Source organism: Calonectris borealis, chromosome 5, assembly GCF_964195595.1.
Source record: "Calonectris borealis chromosome 5, bCalBor7.hap1.2, whole genome shotgun sequence".
NCBI lineage: Eukaryota > Metazoa > Chordata > Aves > Procellariiformes > Procellariidae > Calonectris > Calonectris borealis.
Window position 1 is genome coordinate 41,622,264 of NC_134316.1, and position 20,699 is coordinate 41,642,962.

Here is a 20,699-nt window from a genome sequence, read left to right on the forward strand (position 1 = left end):
GGTATTGCGACCAGCGCTGTTTAACATCTTTGTCAGAGACATGGACAGTGGGATTGAGTGCACCCTCAGCATGTTTGCTGACGACACCATGCTGGAGGGAAGGGATGCCATCCAGAAGGACCTTGACAGACTTGAGAGGTGGGCCCGTGCGAACCTCATGAAGTTCAACAAGGCCAAGTGCAAGGTTCTGTACATGGGTCGGGGCAATCCTGTATCTGTGGGGTGCAGGCTGGGCAGAGAATGAATTGAGAGCAGCCCTGAGGAGAAGAACTTGGGGGTGTTCATTGGTGAGAAGCTCAATGTGACCCCGGAATGTGTGCTTGCAGCCCAGAAGGCCAACTGTATCCTGGGCTGCATCGAAAGAAGCATGACCAGCAGGTTGAGGGAGGTGATTCTGCCCCTCTACTCTGAGAGACCCCACCTGCAGTACTGTGTTCAGCTCTGGGGCCGTCAACATAAGAAGGACATGGACCTGTGGAAGAGAGTCCAGAGGAGGGCCATGAAGATGATCAGAGGGCTGGAGCACCTCTTCTATGAAGGCAGGCTGAGGGAGTTAGGGTTGTTCAGCCTGGAGAAGAGAAGGCTCTGGGGAGGCCTTATAGCAGCCTTCCAATACCTGAAGGGAGCCTACAAGAAAGCTGGAGAGGACTTTTTACAAGGACATGTAATGATAGGACAAGGGGTAATGGCTTTAAACTGAAAGAGGGTAGATTTAGAATAGATATAAGGAAGAAATTCTTCACTCTGAGGGTGGTGAGGCACTGGAACAGGTTGCCCAGAGAAGTTGTGGGTGCCCCATCCCTGGAAATGTTCAAGACCAGGTTGGATGGGGCTTTGAGCAACCTGGTCTAGTGGAAGGTGTCCCTGCCCATGGCAAGGGGGTTGGAACTAGGTGATCTTTAAGGTCACTTCCATCCCAAACCATTCTATGAATTTGGTAGCACTACAATGCCAATGTATTTGTAAAAGCATAGCCTTATATATGACTGCATAACTGGAGTGCCTGATAAGTTTCTACTCTGAATTTAAGTGTAGTGACGTTTGAGTTAAGATGTTACAAAAATGCTTTTTTCCTAGTAAAAACTCTTTTATCTTTTGAAATATTTTTGAAAACCAAAATTGTTTGCTGAAATAATAAAAAAAAGATTTGTGAGTAATTGCCATAAGACCTTACAGAAGTTACAATTTTCTTATCAGTCTTCCTTTGGAAGTATAATTCCTTTACCAACCCAAGTCTTCCTGCAGAAGAGTCTCTGGTTCTACTGAATCATGGGAAATGCTGTCTAGATGAAAAGAACAGAATAATGAAACACCTGAACAACAGATTCACTGACACAAATAATCTAAATAATATATAATCCAAATAAAGATCTTTCAGTTATTTATTTTCTCAATATTATTTCTCTGAGAAAACAATAAATAGAAGGTTTTCTATAACTGAAACCCTGATTTTGTATGAGATCTTTAGAAGCTCTTTTGACAATCTTCCTTATGAGAAAACAATCTAAATATTATTCCTTAATTTTTATTTCTTATTATTATCTTGCACCGTTAAAAAAAAAGAAAAAAGAAAAAAAAAAAAAGTCGGTGATTCCATGATAGTAACACTAGAAGTGACCTTTAGTCCTTGCTGTGCAAGTTACACCTTACAGTCTAACTGCTCTGGCTGTAGACAGGGAACGTTGTAGGTGATCAGGAAAGTGACTGCAGTAAGAGATGGGTCAAGGGTGAACCTTTTGCATATATTGAGATTTATAGTTTGCGCAGTCACGTAACTTTATTTTTACATGCATATATTTTTATCCATACTTAAAGGATTTTTATTAAATAAGATTATGGTAGAGACCATTTTATGTTTTACATAAAATCTTGGCTCCTAGGAGCCATTTCCATTAATTTTCTACCTTCCCAAGTTTTCAGTCTGCAAGAGCTAAAAATTTGAAGCAGAAAGAAAATCAAGAAAAATGGAAAAAAAATGCGGAGTAGAAAACAACTTTATCATTGCTTCTTGAAGAATTTTTTTTTTTATTAAATGCTTCATTTACCATGTAGAAATTTTTCTTATTTCTGACAAGTTTTTTTTCATGCAGATTCAGAGCAGGTGAAATTGTAAACAGTTCTTTTAGGATATTTTTGTAACAACCTTCTAATAGCATACATCCTCTGAGACCAACTTTTATCTTGTTCTTCTATCCCTTTTTGGCATGTGTGTGTGTGTATATATATATATGTATGTATATAATTACTATCCTTTTCTCAAAGGGCTTATGTGCTCTTACTTTCAAGGTGTTCTAGTTACCTGGGACATAAATCAGAGGAAGGAATGTAATTGTCATGAAAATCCTTTTCCTTGCAAATATTTGGAAAGTTTGGTCTGTGAATAGTATGTAATGAGAGGCAGTGAGCTGACAGTGTCATTCAGAATTCTCTTGATGTGTGGATCGATTTAAAAAAAAAAAATTATTACCATGTACAATTTCTGGGAAAATTATGAAGAAACAGGCGTTTAGGAAAGAATTAAACAAGTGTAATATGTTTCAATCCAGCAAAACAGCTCTTCCAGTCTTTACTAGAGCTAGGCACATTCTCAAGGTTATAAACATGCTTTCGACTGTTTCTGAATTAGAATCTTATTTCACAGAAACTGTGAAACTGAAATGAGAATAGCTGTTGGCAGAAGTGCAGGGATGTAGTATTTTTTATTATTTTTGCTTTCAGAAATTTTGAAAATTAAAACAATGTAGTCATTCATTGCAGGGGTGAAATGAGTCATAACTTTGTAGGTATGCAGTACAGTGAATAATGAAAGACTTCAAAGAAGCTCTTTTAAGACCCTGATCTAGCGAAACGTGCTTAAATATGTGAGTAGTTGTATGACTTCTCTCTTAATTATGGAGGAGGAGTATGTTCACTGATAAGGCCATTTATTACAGTGTAGTCATCAATTGCATTTCCCCCCCCCCGCCAATGATGTTGTCTCCTAATTATTGTTGTCAGAATACTGTTTAACTCTTTAAGCTCTGGTTTTGTTTTTTTTTTTTTTTTAAAAAGAAATCTGCTGCACAGATGGTTGTTTTGTTTAATCATGTTGTTAGGCCATCTGTTCCCACAGTCAGATGGGAGAAGACAGATTTATCACATCTCACTCAGTGAGAGTGAGACTCACTCAGTTGGTTTCCGTCTCACACAACCTTATAGACTTCTCCCTCACTCATTTGCAGTTCTCTAGCATAATTTAGTGATAGGTTGCGTCTGGTGTAGGCTGAAAAGCTAGCTGTAGTGATACACTGCAGCCTGGGAAGTGGCATGTAGGCTTCGTACCCTCCCTAGGAAGCTTTTCAAGGGCACAGTTGTTCACTGCAGGCTATTACCATCTTCTTCTCCCTCGGCTTCCCAGCCACGTGGCTCACAGGTGTGAGAAAATACTGTTTTCTCGCTGAGGGAAAAGGAACTGAAGGTATCTGCAAAGGTGTAGTAGGTGTGTATAGCCACACTGGAGTGGCGGAGGATCATGCTATTTGAATAAGGTGTACAGTCCCTACTTCTGTCCTTTCCCGTTTCCTCAGATTTTTATAAAAGTTAGTTTCCAGAGGATTTACCACACAACTGGAGTTGCTGCTCCAATTAAAATGGGGTTTCTCTGACCAAACTGAGATTTGGACGTCTACTGAATTTGTCAGATGAAATCTGACTAACCTATGTTTCTCTGAAGATGTTCATACCCACAGGGGCTGTAAAATGAATCATAAATATTTGAGATGAGACTTCATTAACTGGAAACTGCAGCAATGAATATACAAAATTTCATCTTGACAAATTTGCTGCAAATCTTTTTCTTCATAAAATTATACTGCCTGTAATATTGCCTGTCCTGCTTAAACAAATGGGTGGAAGGAAAAAGTGGAGGAAAAGCAGTGATATTTACAGCTTAGCACTTACGTATTTGCAGAAGTTGTAGAGATTTCTTTTAAAATAAGTTATTTTGATGAATCCTGTACCATTTTCTTTGTTTTAATTGTATGTGGTAGGGAGCTGGATGAGGAAGCAATAACAGGCAACTACTCTTCTGTCAAGAGAAGTGAGAATATTGAGAAGGTGTAGGGCCAAGGGTTAGGGTTTTGATGGAGCTGTGAGTGCAACAGTAACAAAAAGTCCCCCCAGATCTGTAGCTAGTAGTAATGATGTTTTGAAAGCGGTAATGGTTTTTTGAATTTATTAATTGCTTTTCTCCCATCGCCTCTTTTTTTCTATTGATAACATTCTGGTAATCCTAAAGGTAAAGAAATTCATGAAAGAAACCTTAGATGACACAAATTTTACACAGCTTTAGTGGCCAATTGCGACCATACCTTTCTCTTGGCTGTAGCTTCCATGCTGTCAAAAAGGAAGGTAAATGGCCTGAGGGACTTAAACCCTACAGTCCCCTGTTCTGTTGTAGAGCGTGGTCATAAGAGGTCCCGGCTTCTCTCCAAGTCGATGAACACGGATACCGAAATGACAATGAGGTTGCATTCCCTTTCTGTTTCCCTACTGCAGTCTTTGGCTTGCCTTTTTCTCTATTTACCTGGGGAATCTTATGTTTTGACTTACAACTGCAGGATAGGAAGGAGATTATTTTTGACCAGCCCTCCTCTTCTCCACAGTTTGCTCTTAGGACAGGAGGAGGCTTTAAAGAAAATTGGCTTAAACCAAACTGTGATTTTTTAACTACTACAATTCTTTTATCTCTGCTTCAGTGTACCTGAGCTGAATTTGTCTTTTGTAGCGAAACAACAAAGATCATATTCTAGAAGAAGATATTCATAAATCGGATTAGTTGAATTACATTTTCTACAATTTTTTAATACAAAACATGACCTGCAGGTAACTCCTACTGTTTTCTTTTATCGCGGCAGCTGCAGCTTGTAGAAAAAGAAGAATGGTAGCTAGGAATATTGTCTATATTCCATCAGCTTTGCAAGAAAATAACCTTTTCCCAATCCAAAATGCCTCAAATTTGTGGACATTTAGGCATGTTGCCATACATGTTTTCTTATGAAAGAGTGATAGCTGTGGTAGGGCTGCATATTTTATGGGAGAAAACTTTTATTTAATTGGGGTAGAACTGGCACTAGTTTTACAGCTGTTGAACTGTGGGGGTGGGGGGCTTAGTTTATTAAAGATCTCTAAAGAAATGTAACTATCTCTTCCAGTAATTTGCTAGGTATTTGAAGGAATAAACCACAGAATTTCATTATTATTGGCTAATTTCCTTCTTTTTCTCTCAGGAAAAGATCATGTCTGTAGATTCATTGGATGTGGAAGGAATGACAGATTTAACTATGTGGTCATGCAGTTGCAGGTCAGTGTATCAAACGGAGCTCAAAGTTTGCTTGTGTGTTTTGGTTTATTAGCTAAGCATATGTGAAAATACCAGTAAAATTTTAGAGGATGACAAATTAAAAAAAACCCCAAAGATCATGAACGCACAGTAGTGAGCAAACCAGAATTGAGCATATCCTTATATCTTTATCCTTTGATATCCTTTCCATAATTCTCTCAGAAAGGAGAAGGTTTGCATCCTCAGAAAGACCTGACTATTGAAAGAGTGAACTGTGACATCTTCTGAGATAATTCACATTCCTTTGAAGTCTTCACTTGAAGATAGTCTAAAATATAATATATTAGTCTGTACATTTTGTTGGCTTTTTTGATGAAAGTGAAAAAATACCCTTTGCAAGTAAAAGAAAACACTTAATTCACTTTACTGAAAGACTTGTTCCTGTGAAAAGGGATCAAATGGGTGATTAGCTCTTAAAGTTATGGGATTATTGTCCTTTATCATCTTGGTGAATATGAATACTGGAAAAAGAAGCGTGCTCTAGTTCATACTGTTGGTCATCTGTTATTTTGACAGACCAACAGTTCTGTAATATCATGGGGGTGCATTTCCTGCATAGTATATTTTTCATCTAAATATACTGGTTTGGTTAAGTCATCTAAGATACACTGTGTAATTAAATAAATTATCTACTTTTCCTTAAAGAGGTGAGTGTAAAGAAGTCTTTGTGAGCATTTTCTCAGTGGCCTTTTTTCAGGTGTGACACAGATATAAGATTAACTAACAGCGTATGTACTAGTCTTCTAATAGGGATTAGTTTGGTCCGTGTTATTTAGGAGTAGAAAGATACTAAGATTCGTATTTTCAAAAATAGATTCTAAATTTAATGTTGGAGATACTTGGGGACATATATTCACTACATTTAGGTGAGATGTGTTATCCTTGAATATGAAAGTAGGTAATAAGAATATTCCATGGTTAACCCTGAACAGCTAGAGAAGAAGTAGGAAGACTTTACGCTGTGAATCTTGCTATTAGTATTTTTTTATGAAAACGTCCTTTTAATTTGATCAGGGTCGGAACTTGGCAGACCTGCGTCGGAGCCAGTCTCGAGGAACATTCACCATTAGTACCACTCTGCGGCTTGGGAAGCAGATTTTGGAATCTATTGAAAGTATTCATTCTGTGGGATTCCTGCACAGGGACATAAAACCGGTAAGTCTGCCCATTAAATCAAAACAGGCAAAACACCTAAATATGGGGTCATTAGATGGCTGCATAAATAGGAATAGATTCTATACTAGATGTTAAAATGAAAAAATGAGAAGGGGCAGAAAATTGAATTTTTATTCATCAGATAGGGCAGATTTTTTCTATTAATTAATGTTGGATTGCAACAACAATAACTTTGGTCTTTGTCATCATTGCCTCCAGTTACTTAGGCCTCCTTGCAATTTTCTGTAGTTAAAACTTCCGACTCTTATCTGTAGCATCATGCAATCAAGAATATTTGCCATGAGATATGATATAATGAGTTTGGCTAATGGCAATTAATATCTTCACATAATAAATGTAAGAGAATAGATACTAACTGTAGAGTGTATTTATAAGCTTTTCAGTAGGAATTTTTTTGTATTTAATATATTTATAACAAACAAGGAAGAAAAGACAGACTGTAAGAGAAAACTACTCAATTTTTTTATTGTGCAATTCTAATACAATGCGTGTTGTCAAAAAGTCATGATGACAGTGCCTTCCTGATAGCATCACGCTTTTGTTTTTATTATTTTTTTTGTTTTTCTTTGAATTTATTCCTGAAATTGCATCCGTATTATTAATATTGCTCTATATTAAAAATATCATTAGAACTCTGAACTTTCAAAATTTGTAAATGAGGGGGAAAAAAAAAGCATATCTTGTGTTTTCTAATAGATGCAAATATGGCTGGTTATATCTGGCATATATAGCTAAATTTCCTGTCAGCTGAATGATGTTTACGTAAAACCTCTAAGTTTCTGTGCATTAGGGAATGTTCCATCACTTCTTCCTTGCAACTTTTTATAAAAACTTGTATTCTTCCTGACCCATTGCCAAGACTTCATTTAATAGGGAAAGGACACAGGCAGTGAATATCAAGTGAAATAGGTGAGAAGAAGTTAACTGGAGCACAAGATTTTAATGATGAAAACAATTCACGTTTTGAACAGGAAATGCGTTCCTTTATGGCTGGCAGGATGGATTGGGGACATTGTTACCTGGCTGTATCTTGGAGTCTATGGGCTCAAATGGGATGGAAATGGAGAATGCTGTTAGGGGATGGAAAAAACCCAGAAAATTAAATTGAGCCAGGATAAACAGCAATGTGAGGCAATGTATTAGATTCATAAAAGAAAGAATTTTTCTTCCCCTTTAGGAGTTATGTTGTGACTTACACATGCCAAAGAAGGCATGATTGCTTTGTAGCATGCAGTTTTCCTGGCTTGAAAATACAAGTCCATTTTATCTTTTATTATGTATCTTCTAGATAGATTATACTAAAAGCAGGCTTTGTGCTGAGCTGAAATCTTGAAATCCTTGGTGAGTTATTTGCCTCATGTGATGAATTAGGCAATGCTGAAATTCTGTTCCATTTAAAAATGATGTTGATCACACTCATTTCAATTAATGGTTTCGATTGGGTTTTACCCTCAACCTTTGACATAGAAACAGCTGTGAATTTCAGATTTATTTAGAACAGTACTGCTGTTTCACTTAATGGAAAAAGAAAAGTATTTTTTCTAAAGTTAATTGTGTTAAGCTTCCAGCTTGCTCAGATGTGTACTTTAATTCCATTTCACAGGACTTGTTTTTAGCTTTATCTTTTTTTATAGCACGTAATCCATTTTAAGGGGATTTGGTGGGGAGAGACTTGAACCAATTCAGCCGACATGTTCAAACATCAGAAACTAGCAGTGTTGAAGAATTTTTTTGAAAGGGCTAACATGGAATGTTAATCCATAGAGGCAAATAGGAAAATTTACTGAAACTTTTCAGAAAATAGTCCATAAGTCCTCACTGACTTTCCAGCTCTTACTGTTTGGTTATTTTGGGTTGGGTTTTTTGTTTGTTTTTTGTTTGTTTGTTTTTTTAAACTTGGTTCTTCCCCCTCCGATGAAGAGGGAAAGGCAGTTTGCACCCCTTATTCTGTATTCTGCATATATGATATTAGTGCATTTGTTTAGATTAATTTGTTGCCCCTAGGTTGGTAGTTTTTTGAAATGTCCAAATCAAAATATGTGAGTGGGTGACATGATTGGAAAATTCTCGCTAAAAATTAATATATTTGAAGTGATGGAGTAAGATGACAATCTCTTTGGCCCATGTAGGCTGCTGTTCAGATATGCTAAGTTGGATGTCTGATTTTCTTAACAATGTTTTCTTCAACTTTAATGGGAGTTTAGTAGAACTGAAAATACGGAAGGAAAGATAGAGATGTAGAATGTGGATTTTCTATAATTGCGTTACTGCATTAATACATGCACATATTGAAACGTGTGTGTATGTATCTATATATCTATGTGTATTTGTTTTTCTTCCTAGTCTAACTTCGCAATGGGACGTTTTCCTAGCACCTGTAGGAAGTGTTATATGCTGGATTTTGGCTTGGCACGGCAATTTACCAACTCATGTGGGGATGTCAGACCAGTAAGATTTTTTTCACAGTTATCAATTTGATTAATTGAATGTGGTAATATGCTGTCTTTTTTTCTTGAGAAGTATGGGAGTTGCATTGAACTGATAACTGATCTAAACTTGACAAATATCATCTCACATCAGAAATGCCATGTGATTTATTGATTATATTAAAATATTGGCTGTCGGGAATGAATCAGGTTTCTGATTTTTGGCTTGAGGCAGAGGTGTAGTCTATGATTTTTTTGGATATTCTATCTTTTGGTTTGGAAAATCAAGCAACAAATAGGTTTTCATTAAATATCAAAGTAATACACTAGAGGTGAATTTCACTTGGTATTATATATGGCATTAAAAAAAAAATCTATGTAGGAGAAAAAAGTCAAACAGTAAACTGAATATATAATCTTCTGAAAGAGAAAGTCTGAATAATTAAAACAGTGATAGGACACTAATTATAATATATAACAGGACATAGTTAAGTGTAGTTGCTGTATTCCCATGTGATGCAGTCTGAAGAAAATTGTAGATAAAAGCATATCAATGAGGACATTACAATTTTAAGTACAGTAGAGCCTCCCTAATTCACTGGTGGGCAGTCCTTTTGTTAATTCAAAGTCTGAAAATGAGCAAGGCAGTGCCATGGTACATGGTGATGTTTTAAAGAAATGTGTTTTCTTTATTAAACGGTTTTAGTTTACATTTTGATGGTAATACTGAGTAATGTACTAGTCAATATTGTGTAGCATATTTATTAATGTGATGCTATTTGAGTGGTAGAAGCCATCTCTACAGGATTTTCAATTTTATTTTGCCTAAGAAGTTGGGAAAGTGGCAAATTTTTGTGTGCAAATTATGAGGTATGTGAATTAGTAAGGTAAATTAGCGGGGTTCTGCTGTACTCTATTCCTTCAGCCATAATGCTGGACACTGCAATGAAAGCAAAGAGCAGGGGAGACCAACAGAGTGGCTGCTGCTGTTGGAAAGGTGAGCTAAATATTTTAAGTAGTTTTTAAATTTTTTTTTTTTATTTCTCAGTGTTTTTGTCGTGTTATGTATGTTTGGCTGCTTATAGTGTTTTTCTAACTGACCTGTAATTTCGAAGAGAAAACAATTCCCAAGATTCTGTAATTTCTATATATATACACATCAGTGGTAGTATTTTCAGAAAAAATAGGTGATAACAACACAAAATTTATTATTTGTGCTATTCTTTCTTCTGTAACAACTCAGCTCTTGCCTTTTGTTTTTCATTGCAGTGCCCTACAATGTAACTGAAGTAATTCTTCAATTTAATCGGTTTAGAATTTTCTGACAGTGTAATCCATATCAGTAGAGTGGCAGTGAGGGGCAAAAAAAGACAGTACTTTTATTTGTACTTAATAGTCAGAAATGGCTCTTGTATATATAGCAACCATACTGTTGGCCTTGCTTACTAATAAAATTTATTAATATTTTTATTAAACATGCTATATGCTTCTCCTTAAGGCTATCCTCCTTCTAAACTTCATTAGATTTCTTCAGCAGATACTGCAAATAACCTGGAACAATGTAAAAGCATGTTCTCCAAAAACATAGTACTCTATTGGTAAGAACTGTTCTGTAGTCAAGGTTGATTATTAGATTTTTATGACAAGCCTAATTTTCTATATACCCAACTTCTGCAGAAAGAATCCAGTCCCATTGAGATTTTACATATCATTGCTGAGTCCTTGAATTTCCACAGCGTGTTCTGAAAGAATCAGAAGAGAAGTTTTGGAAATTATAGTATCAGGTTTTAGTCCTTTGGCAGCTTTGTATTTCCCCCAACATTAAGGAATTCCTGGTGGCCATAAATCTGTTTGTTCAACTCAAAAAGATGGAAGAGGCTTTTATGGATACTGTTGAAAGCAGACAAGTTTATGACAGGACTGTATTTCCCTCCGGAAATCATTGGCCAGCACTACTGGCTAGCATATGCATTCCAACAGGTGGAGACAAAAAATTGAGTTAGCTTCAAGACTGATAGAGAAGAAAGGTATTGTGTAGTTCTTTGACGAAATGCTGGTAGAGAAGAAAGGTGTTGTGTAGTTCTTTGACAAAATGCTGGTGGAGAAGAAAGGTGTTGTGTAGTTCTTTGACAAAATGCAACTTAGACTGGCAAGGGGGTTGAAACTGAAAGAATAAATTATCGTCGGTTTTATAGTATAAATTTTCTTGTTAATATAGGTAGTATTCACTTGACTGAAGTTCAAACAAGAAGTTGAAAAGATGTCCTTATGGTGAGGAAGACTGCTTTATTTTGTGAAATCAGGTCAAGAAGCAAAGAGGAAATGAGAAATTTATCAAACCACTAAGCTACCCAACATTAGACTCTTAGTTAATTCCAGTACATTGTACCAAGACACAGGAATGCATCAGAGTTTCATATGACTTCAGTGTGATAAGGTGTTCTTGTTTCAGATCTGTTACAGGAAGAAGAATTATAAAACTTGGGAATCCATGGTTTTATTCCGGTATTTGACTGAAGTATGTGCTGGTGGCTACCGATATGTTCAGCCATCCATGCGGACCCTTTTGCATTTCTGTTAAGCCTGTGCTCACTCTAGTCTGAATCTTTTCTTTTGTCTCTTCTGTCTGGTTTCTTTTCTACATCCCCCTCCTCATATTGCTTCGCTTCCAGTTAGACTAATTTCTCTTCTCCTTGCAGTTTTGGCACTGGAATAGTGCAATGCAACTAAGTGAAATTTTCTTTTCTCTTAGTTTCTTTTCTTTGTATCACAATGAAACCTGAAAGCATTCTGAAGGAGTGAGAGAAAAGAAATTCAGGCTGTTGCAGCTCTGGATTGAATTATGCCTCATGACAGGTACAACATTTGAAGAATTTAGATGCCTGATTCAAACAAGGCTGTATTGAGTTTGCGTGAAATTTGGTTTTTCAAAAGCTCAGGCATAATCAGTTTTGGATGGCTAGTAGAATATTCCTTGACATCATCATGGTACACTCTCAGATAGCTCCTTGTCTGTCTTCATTCCAAGACACGCTGGGGATATAGGCTTCCTACAAATTATTGTGGGGGTTAATAAATAAAACAAACATTTGTTTCAGCTACATTCAAGAACAGTTTGAAATGATTTGTTGAATTAAAAGCAAGCAGCTAGAAAAACATGATAAAAGTCATCTAACATGAAGAATTTCAGCTTAAATTGGTAATATACAGAAAGTGGCTGAATGCAGGATCTTATATAGCAAGTAGTGGCCAATGTTAGTAGTGGCCAAGTATAGATTTTACTACAGGTGCATGTATGATATGTTAGCAGTAAAGTTCATAAACAGGCAGTAGTGCTAATGAGTCTGGAGAAATTTTGATGAAGTTCCAGCAATATCCCAATAGAAAATGTTTATGCTTTAAAGTAGAAATGAAGATTCATTCAGGTTAGAGAACTTAAATATTTTTCGTACTATCTGTAGTAATTACTTTTTTGTTTCACATTGTTACTGGTTTCATTACAGAAAATGCATTGATGACACAGACACTTCCCTAGCATGGACTTGGTTCTCCCTCACCTTTTCTATGGTGTATAGACCCGTTCTGAATGTTAGTTTCTTCATGTGCACTTACCTGTCTATAATACTCCAAATCGTAGTATAATACTCCAAATCATAGCGTATGGACCTAAGTCTCCCATGCACCATATGAATTTAATTGCAGGGTTTTAATGAGTTATCATAGACTCTTTTTGGCAAATTTTACGGTAGCATTGGATCTATTTCTGCAGTCTGTTTCCTCATCTTGCTACCATGCTTTTCTACCTTTCCGAAATGGCTGCAGAATTAAGTTAAAAGCAGCTCTATCTTTCATGATAAAATAAATTATTCTCTACAGTAAAGAGGTGTTATTACAGCAAAAATTGCTCCCAGGATTTTTGTGCACAAACCAAGCCTGTGTTTAAGTACTGCTTATTTCAGCTCAACTTGAGTGTAATCTTTCTTCTTCTTTGTGGGAGCAGTGATTTCTTGAATTCTCATTTGATTGTTGTTTATTGCTAGAGAGAAGTTTTAAAATGAGACATTTGACACATTAACTAGAATAAGAATGTATTTTAATTTATGATTTACTGTGAAATAAAATAAGGTTTATCTCACTGTTTTGTTTCTTCTGCTGTTGTTTACCGTAAGTAGTGTTTCTTACAAAGTTCACAACAAATAAAGCTACTCTGGTTCAGTCTGCCTCGAAATTAATAGTGGCTCATATATTAGTAAGTTGAAATTATTTTATTTGTTAGAAAATCTGTATTAATTAAGTTATGTAGGGATCATAACATAATCAAGCTTGCAAAGAAAATTGCATAGGTAGATTAGTCTACAATTGAAAGAAAATGTTTAGCTTGTCTTTACTGAGAGATGTTAGCGTCCAGAATTTTAAAATTTCTGTAATTATGCCATCAGAACTAATTTATAGCTTTTCCCACCCCCATGTGATAACAACATACTGTCTATTGACATCTTCTTTTCCTGTGCTGGTTTTTCTTTTCAACATTTCTAGCTTTCACCTTCTGTGATTCCTGTCATCTTTCTCTCCTTTTCTCAGTTTTCTCCATTTTCCATTAATACAAGTCTTAAAACCTGCATCCACATAGTTTCTGCCTCTTTATCTTTGGTGACAGTCTTCCTTTATCTGACTTTCCTCTGCCTCCAGCTTCTTTTACGATTTAAATTCAAGTCGTCTTTTTTCAGCTTATCCCTCTCTAGTTTTATGTTCCCTCCTTTTCCCCTTTATCTTCAGATAGCCTCATTCATAAACACGTTTTTTTATCTCTAGGCACATGATTCACATTCTTGATGTCCCTGTTCCAATACTGTTTCTTTCTGTTCAAACTAAAACTGTGTCATCTGTCTCTAGTATCTTTGTGACTATCTTATGATGAACTCGGACTCAGCGTGCTCTTGGTCTCCTTTCTCCTGTGCCAACCACTCAGCGCTCCTTCTGTTCCTAATTACTGCATGTGATACCATCTTCCTGTCACCAGGGCTGGCTGGCAGTTTTGTCTTGGTATGTTTTTACATCCAGTCAGTGTATATATCCTGACAGTGTTTCCTGTTGTTTGTTTTTTTTTTTCATTCAGAAACCTGAAGTTCTTGTGTAGGCTCACCATCCCTGACCTGACTGTTGCAGTGTCATTTTTCCAGTTTGATGAATACAAGGTTTTTACCTTGACAAACACCAAAATTGAGGGTGCTACTACAGACACAATTTATGTAATTTATTTTGATTAGGTTACCCTTCCAAAATGCATAAAACAAGGCACTTATTTTCATTTTGAAGGCTCCTAAGGATCTTCGCCCACACAGCCTATTATCTTTCATTCACAGTACAGATAAGCAACAGTAAAGATGGTGACCTGCCTCCATTACCTACTTCTGGATTTTTAAAGAAAGGAACTTAATTCTTCATTTCAGATTGTTCCTTATGTTGGAAGGGAGATGTCTGTAACCACTCAAAACCTCACTGTTTTCTTTTAAATCTCTGTTTGGAAACAAAACTGGAAAAGTATCATTATTTTCTGTAGGAGTTGAAAATAATCTTTGTTAGACCCTAAACCTTCAAGTACAGTCTGTTATGACTGTAATTATTATTTAAGGTTTAAATGGAAGGCGTGCTTAACAGCAAAAAGCAGAATTTAGTGCCAGTCTGTATAGAACTACACAAAGATGGAGATAATACTGCATATGGAAAAGATGATCTTCTAATACAAGAAACCATACATGAGTGATAGGAAGTCTTATTTATGCATGTGCTGTGTACGTATTGCTGGCTTCTTATTTTGAATTACTGAAAAAAAGTAGTTTCAACATTCCATTTTCACTTCGGCTGTTATTAGTTGTTTCTTATAGACAGGTTTGGAGGGAGGATTTTTTGTTGTCAGTTTGTTATTTTCTTCCTGGGAAGTTAACGGTGTCTCCTTAGACTTCTTACCTGAAAGAATGGTCAAGGCAGGGAGCTTAGAATGAGAAAGCCTTTCTTGAAGATCATCCCAACTAATTCCATGAGTGGTTCAAGCCATACTTCTGTATTAAAGGACAGTTTTGCTGTCATGCTTGTCAGATCCTGAGACATCTCAGTGTCATTTTCAGAGATGTCGTTCCTCTTCGTACTACCCATTTTAATGTCAGACTTCATGGTGATTTAGCACCATTAAAACCATGCAGCCGGGGAGTCCATTCAGCTGTAGCTGCTCCTATCTAAATACTGTTTTGAAAAATGCAGCTTTAATATAAAGAGCTTCTCAGAAACTAATATTTAAAGAACAGGAAGAGGAGTCCCAAGTGAGCAGTTTGGTTGTTCAACACTTGTAGTGCTTATTGTATTTTTCATTGCATGTTGGAGTGTCACATGTGGACTGTCTATTTACAGAATTGAGGAGCCAGCAGTTTTCAGCCCATTTCACTGTTTTTTCCCCAATGGGATTTGCAATAGCATGATTTTTCACCCTTGGATTAGATTATCCAAAATGACCTTCATTTGGTTTGCAGCAGCCAGATGACAGTATGGCTGATTTTGAAAGTAAAAAAAAAAAGACTTGAAGGAGTTTATCCACCAAGAATATGATGGAGTCTAAGAAATTGCTTCTGTAGTTATTAATGTCTTCTTTATTCCCACATTTTTGTATCCATCAAACCCCCTTTTTCAAGAAAAGTGCAGAACAGTCACAAAGCTTAAGCTTTTGAAGTCAGTAAGCAGCAGTTTTCATATGAACTACTGCTACAGGATGCACTGAGTTTTACATGTCTGAAGGACACAAATGATACACGAGGTGTCTGTTTCTCTTCTTAATTATCAGTTAGATTTTCCTCATTTATTAACTCAGGGATCTAGCCAATGATGTGTTGTTTGGGTCATCTGTTCTATGTGACCCCAGCTTTCAATACAAAGGATGGCATGGAGTTAAAGAGCAGAGGAGTTCCACCAGTTTTTAAAATTGGGAATAAATTGCCATAAACATAGAAGCATATGGGTTTTTTCGTAAAAACTAATATCAAATTTGTTTCTTATTCTTCCTGGTTTTCCTTGTACTTCTGTCATCATGTTTTTTGCTTTTTTGCATAAGCTTCTTTTCCCACATTGCAGCTGAAATAGCCTTTTTCCCCTAATTCTCTCTGCAGAACTATGTAATTTCTTCCTCCAACGATATCAGAACTCTTTTTCAGAAAACAATGAAATAATACATCTGCTCTGCAGTGTATTTCTCAAATATTTTCGTTGTAGCTGTCTTTATTCCCTTCCCTACAAAGTGAATGCAGAGTTTCTAAGTCTTATTTTTACGCATCGACTGTGTAGGTAGTAATCTCTTGTAAAGTTGGTAAAAAGGGATAGAATTGATTATAAATGTAATACAGCAACTGTTAAAGAAGGACTAATCTTTTCTGGTATTCCATAATCGTTATCTGGACTGTAACTTTAAATTCAGCATTTTCCTTATGGGAAAATATCATCCCTCTTTATAAAGGGAAGTAAGAGTTCATTTCAGGAAACTATGGGAAGGAGTATTTTGAGAGGCAATTTTACGTAATGAAACTGTTTGTGTTCAAGCTTTATTAGTCTGCCCCAGTGTCTGAACATACTGGCAAAAGGAAACACCTTTATTGCTCATTTTAAGGACCCACAGTTTTTAGATTCTCTTGGGTTATTCAGTCAGCAGAGACAGTTTCCCACTTGTTCCAGGTATTAGCCTTAAAATGAAATAGTTATAGTTGCAGTTTTCTTATTATAGTATCATTTTACTACAGTAGTCTGCTTCAGCTGGTAAATCTTCAAAACTGAAAGGAAAATAGATTAATGTAAAAATTAAAGCAAAAAAAATTAAAGCAAATTTAAAAAAAAATAAAAAAAAATGCTTTGCAAACCTTTTCATGCTACGAATAGTTCTCTCTGAGAAGAATTACTGTAAAATAAAGTATTTTTTAACTGCTAATTTTGAAATTGATTCATTTTAACAAAGTTGTCCTGTCTTGCAACTGTTTGAATGACTGAGTTTGTGAGGAGCTAACTTCAAAGAGAGAAGGATATGTCCCTTGTATCTCAGTAATAAGATATTTGTAAAATGTACAAACATGTTGAAGAGAGTAGTGAAGGGCTGCAGTTCATTAAGTTGTATGATCTGACACTATTACCTGGTTGGAACTTAAAAGTCACAAACAAACATTTATTGCAGCTTGTAGGATTGTAAAGGATGTAAGAAAGGAAGTAATGACAAACGTGTATTGTAGTGTTGCTTGGAAGGGTATAGAATATTTCGCACGTTTAAAAATGAGAGCTTGTGTAATGTTATTTTATACTTTCTGTTCAATTTGCTTAACCTTGGTTTATTAGCTAAAGAACTTGAAGTCTGACTTAAATATATCATGAAAAAACTTTTCAGGCGAGATCTTGAATGCAAATGCAAATGTCATATTCTAGATGTACATAGTACTAGTGTTATGTGCCTTAGAGTACAGATGAAATGTACCTATTCTGCCACTTTATTATATATCGTATATTTACTTTAAGAGTAATAGGAAAAGGTATAACTCTTGCAGGTAAGGTCTTTGGAAATGTATTCACTCTATTAACACATAGTTCACTATTTACAGTAGGTAGTTTTGTTCTGTTTTTTTTTCTGTACATGGATTCACGTGTATTGAAGAGCTAGTGCTATTTTATTAGAACGAAATTGTTCTGATACATCTAAAATATGTTCAATGTATGTTCAAGTGCAGTATCTAAAGAGTAAAATATCAGTCTCTAGTATAGTCTGTTCTAAACTGAAAAACATATAAGCAAATGGCACACCAACAAGTTTTTCAGCAGCTATGCTGCTGTTAGCAGTGGTTTGAACCCTGGCTCTTTGTCCATTTTATGTTTGTTTGCTTGGAACGTATTTTGACAACATACACTTTTGGGAAACCTTGAACAATGATACATGTGTAGCTGGGAATAGGATTATGAATATGGAAACTTGGGCAGTAATGTGTGTATACAGGCTTCTGAAACTAAATTTTACATGTTGGGGACAGTACTAGGGTGCAGGTATTTGAGGTAGATGTAGAATTAAATTCTAGAGTGGAAGTTGATACAGAAACACTCATTGGTGGGAGGAACATTGTCTGGTGGCGGAAAAGATCAGAAGAGAGAAAAATGTGCGTGGGAAGAGGAACAAAAACTGCTGGGGATGATGTAGGCTGTTAAAAGAAAGAAGGAGGAAGCAGGGGAATAAATTGTTGGAGAGAGGAAGCCAATGATTGAATTAATGTAGATAAGAATTGATTACTGCAAAGCAGGGTAATTAGAACTTAGTTGTGGGGAGACTGTCTCTAACCATCAGGCAAATACATTTAGCAGGATGCAAATTTAGTATATTTATGAGATTCATAGTCTACTGAATGTTGTCAAAGGGTTATTTTACCTACCATTTTGTGTCCCATTGTCCTAGTGATAGCTGAAGTAAGTAGTACTAGCATCTGTTTTTTCTTGAGACAAAGAATAAATGATTCTTTTTGCATGTAAACTTAACTTCATACAGCCTTCAGTTTATGTGTCTCTATTTACATGGTGATAATGGAAAGGGAAGGTGTCAGCTGTGGTACAGAAATAGAAAACCTTGAGGGACAAAATCCAAAGGACATTTGCATTCTTAACATCATCAGTACTACAGCTAGGTCTTGGGCAGTTGTCATCACTCCTGTTTTAAAGTCAATGTTGACCACAACTGTTCTTTGAGGTACTATTAAATTTAATATAAAGAAAGCAAAATAAAAGAAAAAAGAAGCTGCTAGTCTTTGCTTTTAAACAGATTAACCTTTAAAAATGAATTTGAGGTCATAATTCTTTAAAAATGCATAAATTCAACCATCATGTATTATCTCAGGCCTGAATTTTGTGGTCTTTTATTTATGTGGACTTCAGGTTACAAATAACTGAATTGTATTTGTTTTAGTATAACGTGTGCAAGCTGAGCTGACAAAGCCAGGGAAAAACATAATTGAAAAACTATCCATAAGAAGGTGGTGTTTAGATAAAACCTTTTTCTCTAAAACATCTGTGTTTTTCTACTCACTATACAGGTCTCACAGGATTGGCAGCCTAAAGAATTATTCAAATTAACAGCCAGTCTGCTGAGTCTGGTGATTTGGACTCAGCAAAGATGAATGAAGGAGAAAACTCCTTTTTGCCCATTTTGATGCTTAGTTTGGAACGTGGGCTTCCTCTTTGGGTTAAAAGGTATTCTGAGGAGGTTCTGTTTTGTCTGTGGAACTGTTGTATTTTTGATAAATAAGGCTTTTTAGGTCAAAGGGAGAGTTACCCCAATGACCGCTTTCCCCCCTCTCCCCACCTTTCTCCTGCCTTTCCCAGTGACTAGATTCTAGGTCATTCTTCAGTTGTTATTTAAACAAAATGAAGAGCTTCCACAGAGTTCTCACCCTCATAGGTTTGTTTAGCATGACCTTAATTTCAAGTGTCTAAACTTTCTGTATTTATTTGAAGTAAGTAAAAAATCAAAATTACATTCTTTTAACATACATTAAGGAGGTTTACAGTATTTTAGATCTAACTTGCTAGATTTTTTTTACCTGGAAATTTGAAATCTTAAACCTTACCAAGCTGGGAAGTCCTGATTTTAGGTCAACGAGGAAATGTAGCACTGTTTTTTCTGATATGCTTTGCATTAAAGGAGTCACAAAACTCTTACTCTAAACATTAACAAAAGTATTCAAATCCAAAGGAGACAGAGTATCCACAAAAATTTTCTGAGGAGTTACTCATGCTCTTTACTGGTGACCTGCCAGTAACAAAATTGTCTTTGACTCCTGCTAAAGCAGAAGATACACCAGCTGCTGTACAGTCTGACCCTTGGAAAAATGCAGTGACAGCAATTGTGAATGCAAATGTCTAGATCGTTTTATTGTCTATGGAAGCAGTTACAAACCTGTTCACATCAAACAATGAACACGTTATTCAGGTGTTTGTGTACAAAATCAGATAAGTGCTGCTTGCCTTTGTTCAGTGCCCTCAGGTTCTGAGGATTTTCCAGCAAATGAGTTTTTATCTTCAAGTTTCACTTTAGGATGGCAGATGGTGTCCTGGAAATATACTTTAAGAAGCTGAATTCTTTTAAAAAAAAAAAACAAAAACAAACAAAAAAAAAACACCTTAAAAAAACCCCACAAAAACAAATCTCCCAACAAAACCCCAAAACAAAACAAACCCTCAAAAAACAACACCCCCCCCCCCCCCCCCCCCCCAGAATGCTGCACAGAAATGTGTAAATATTAAAGTAGGGTATTAAATAAATTTTGAAAGCTTTCAAAGTCTATTGTACTTCAGTTAAATACAGGGATAGAAGGTATACATTTCTTGTATATTCATTCTTTTATTTTGTTTTTTACTTCATCAAAATTTGGGAATGGTTATGCATTTGGATTGCATGGTTTCTTTCTTTTGATATTCTGAATTATCTTGATTGCTGAGAAGGACTAGAGAATACTTCCATCTTATTCTAACTTACCTCCTGTCATCTTGGTGGAAGAATTGCGGATTGTTTATTTCTGTGTTTGGAAGAGAACATAGTTTTTATGGTACTGAAAGAGTGGAAGCTATATCCATTAAATGTTTTTTATAATGGGCAAAAAAGTAGGATAGTTTTAAGAACTAAAGGAGCAATGGTGAAGCTACGCTGTTGTTGTAAGAAA

General features: G+C 35.9%; 1 protein-coding gene across 2 annotated transcripts in view; it reads left to right on the forward strand.

Annotated features, from left to right (window-relative positions):
* The window catches only part of TTBK2 (tau tubulin kinase 2), a 74,558-nt gene that overhangs the window by 8,059 nt on the left and 45,800 nt on the right, over positions 1-20,699 (forward strand). For both annotated transcript variants that reach the window (XM_075152023.1, XM_075152024.1), the window contains exons 3-5: positions 5,268-5,341; positions 6,395-6,535; positions 8,900-9,004. In XM_075152023.1, coding sequence (XP_075008124.1) covers positions 5,268-5,341; positions 6,395-6,535; positions 8,900-9,004 — 320 coding nt within the window. The remainder of the gene's footprint in view (positions 1-5,267; positions 5,342-6,394; positions 6,536-8,899; positions 9,005-20,699) is intronic.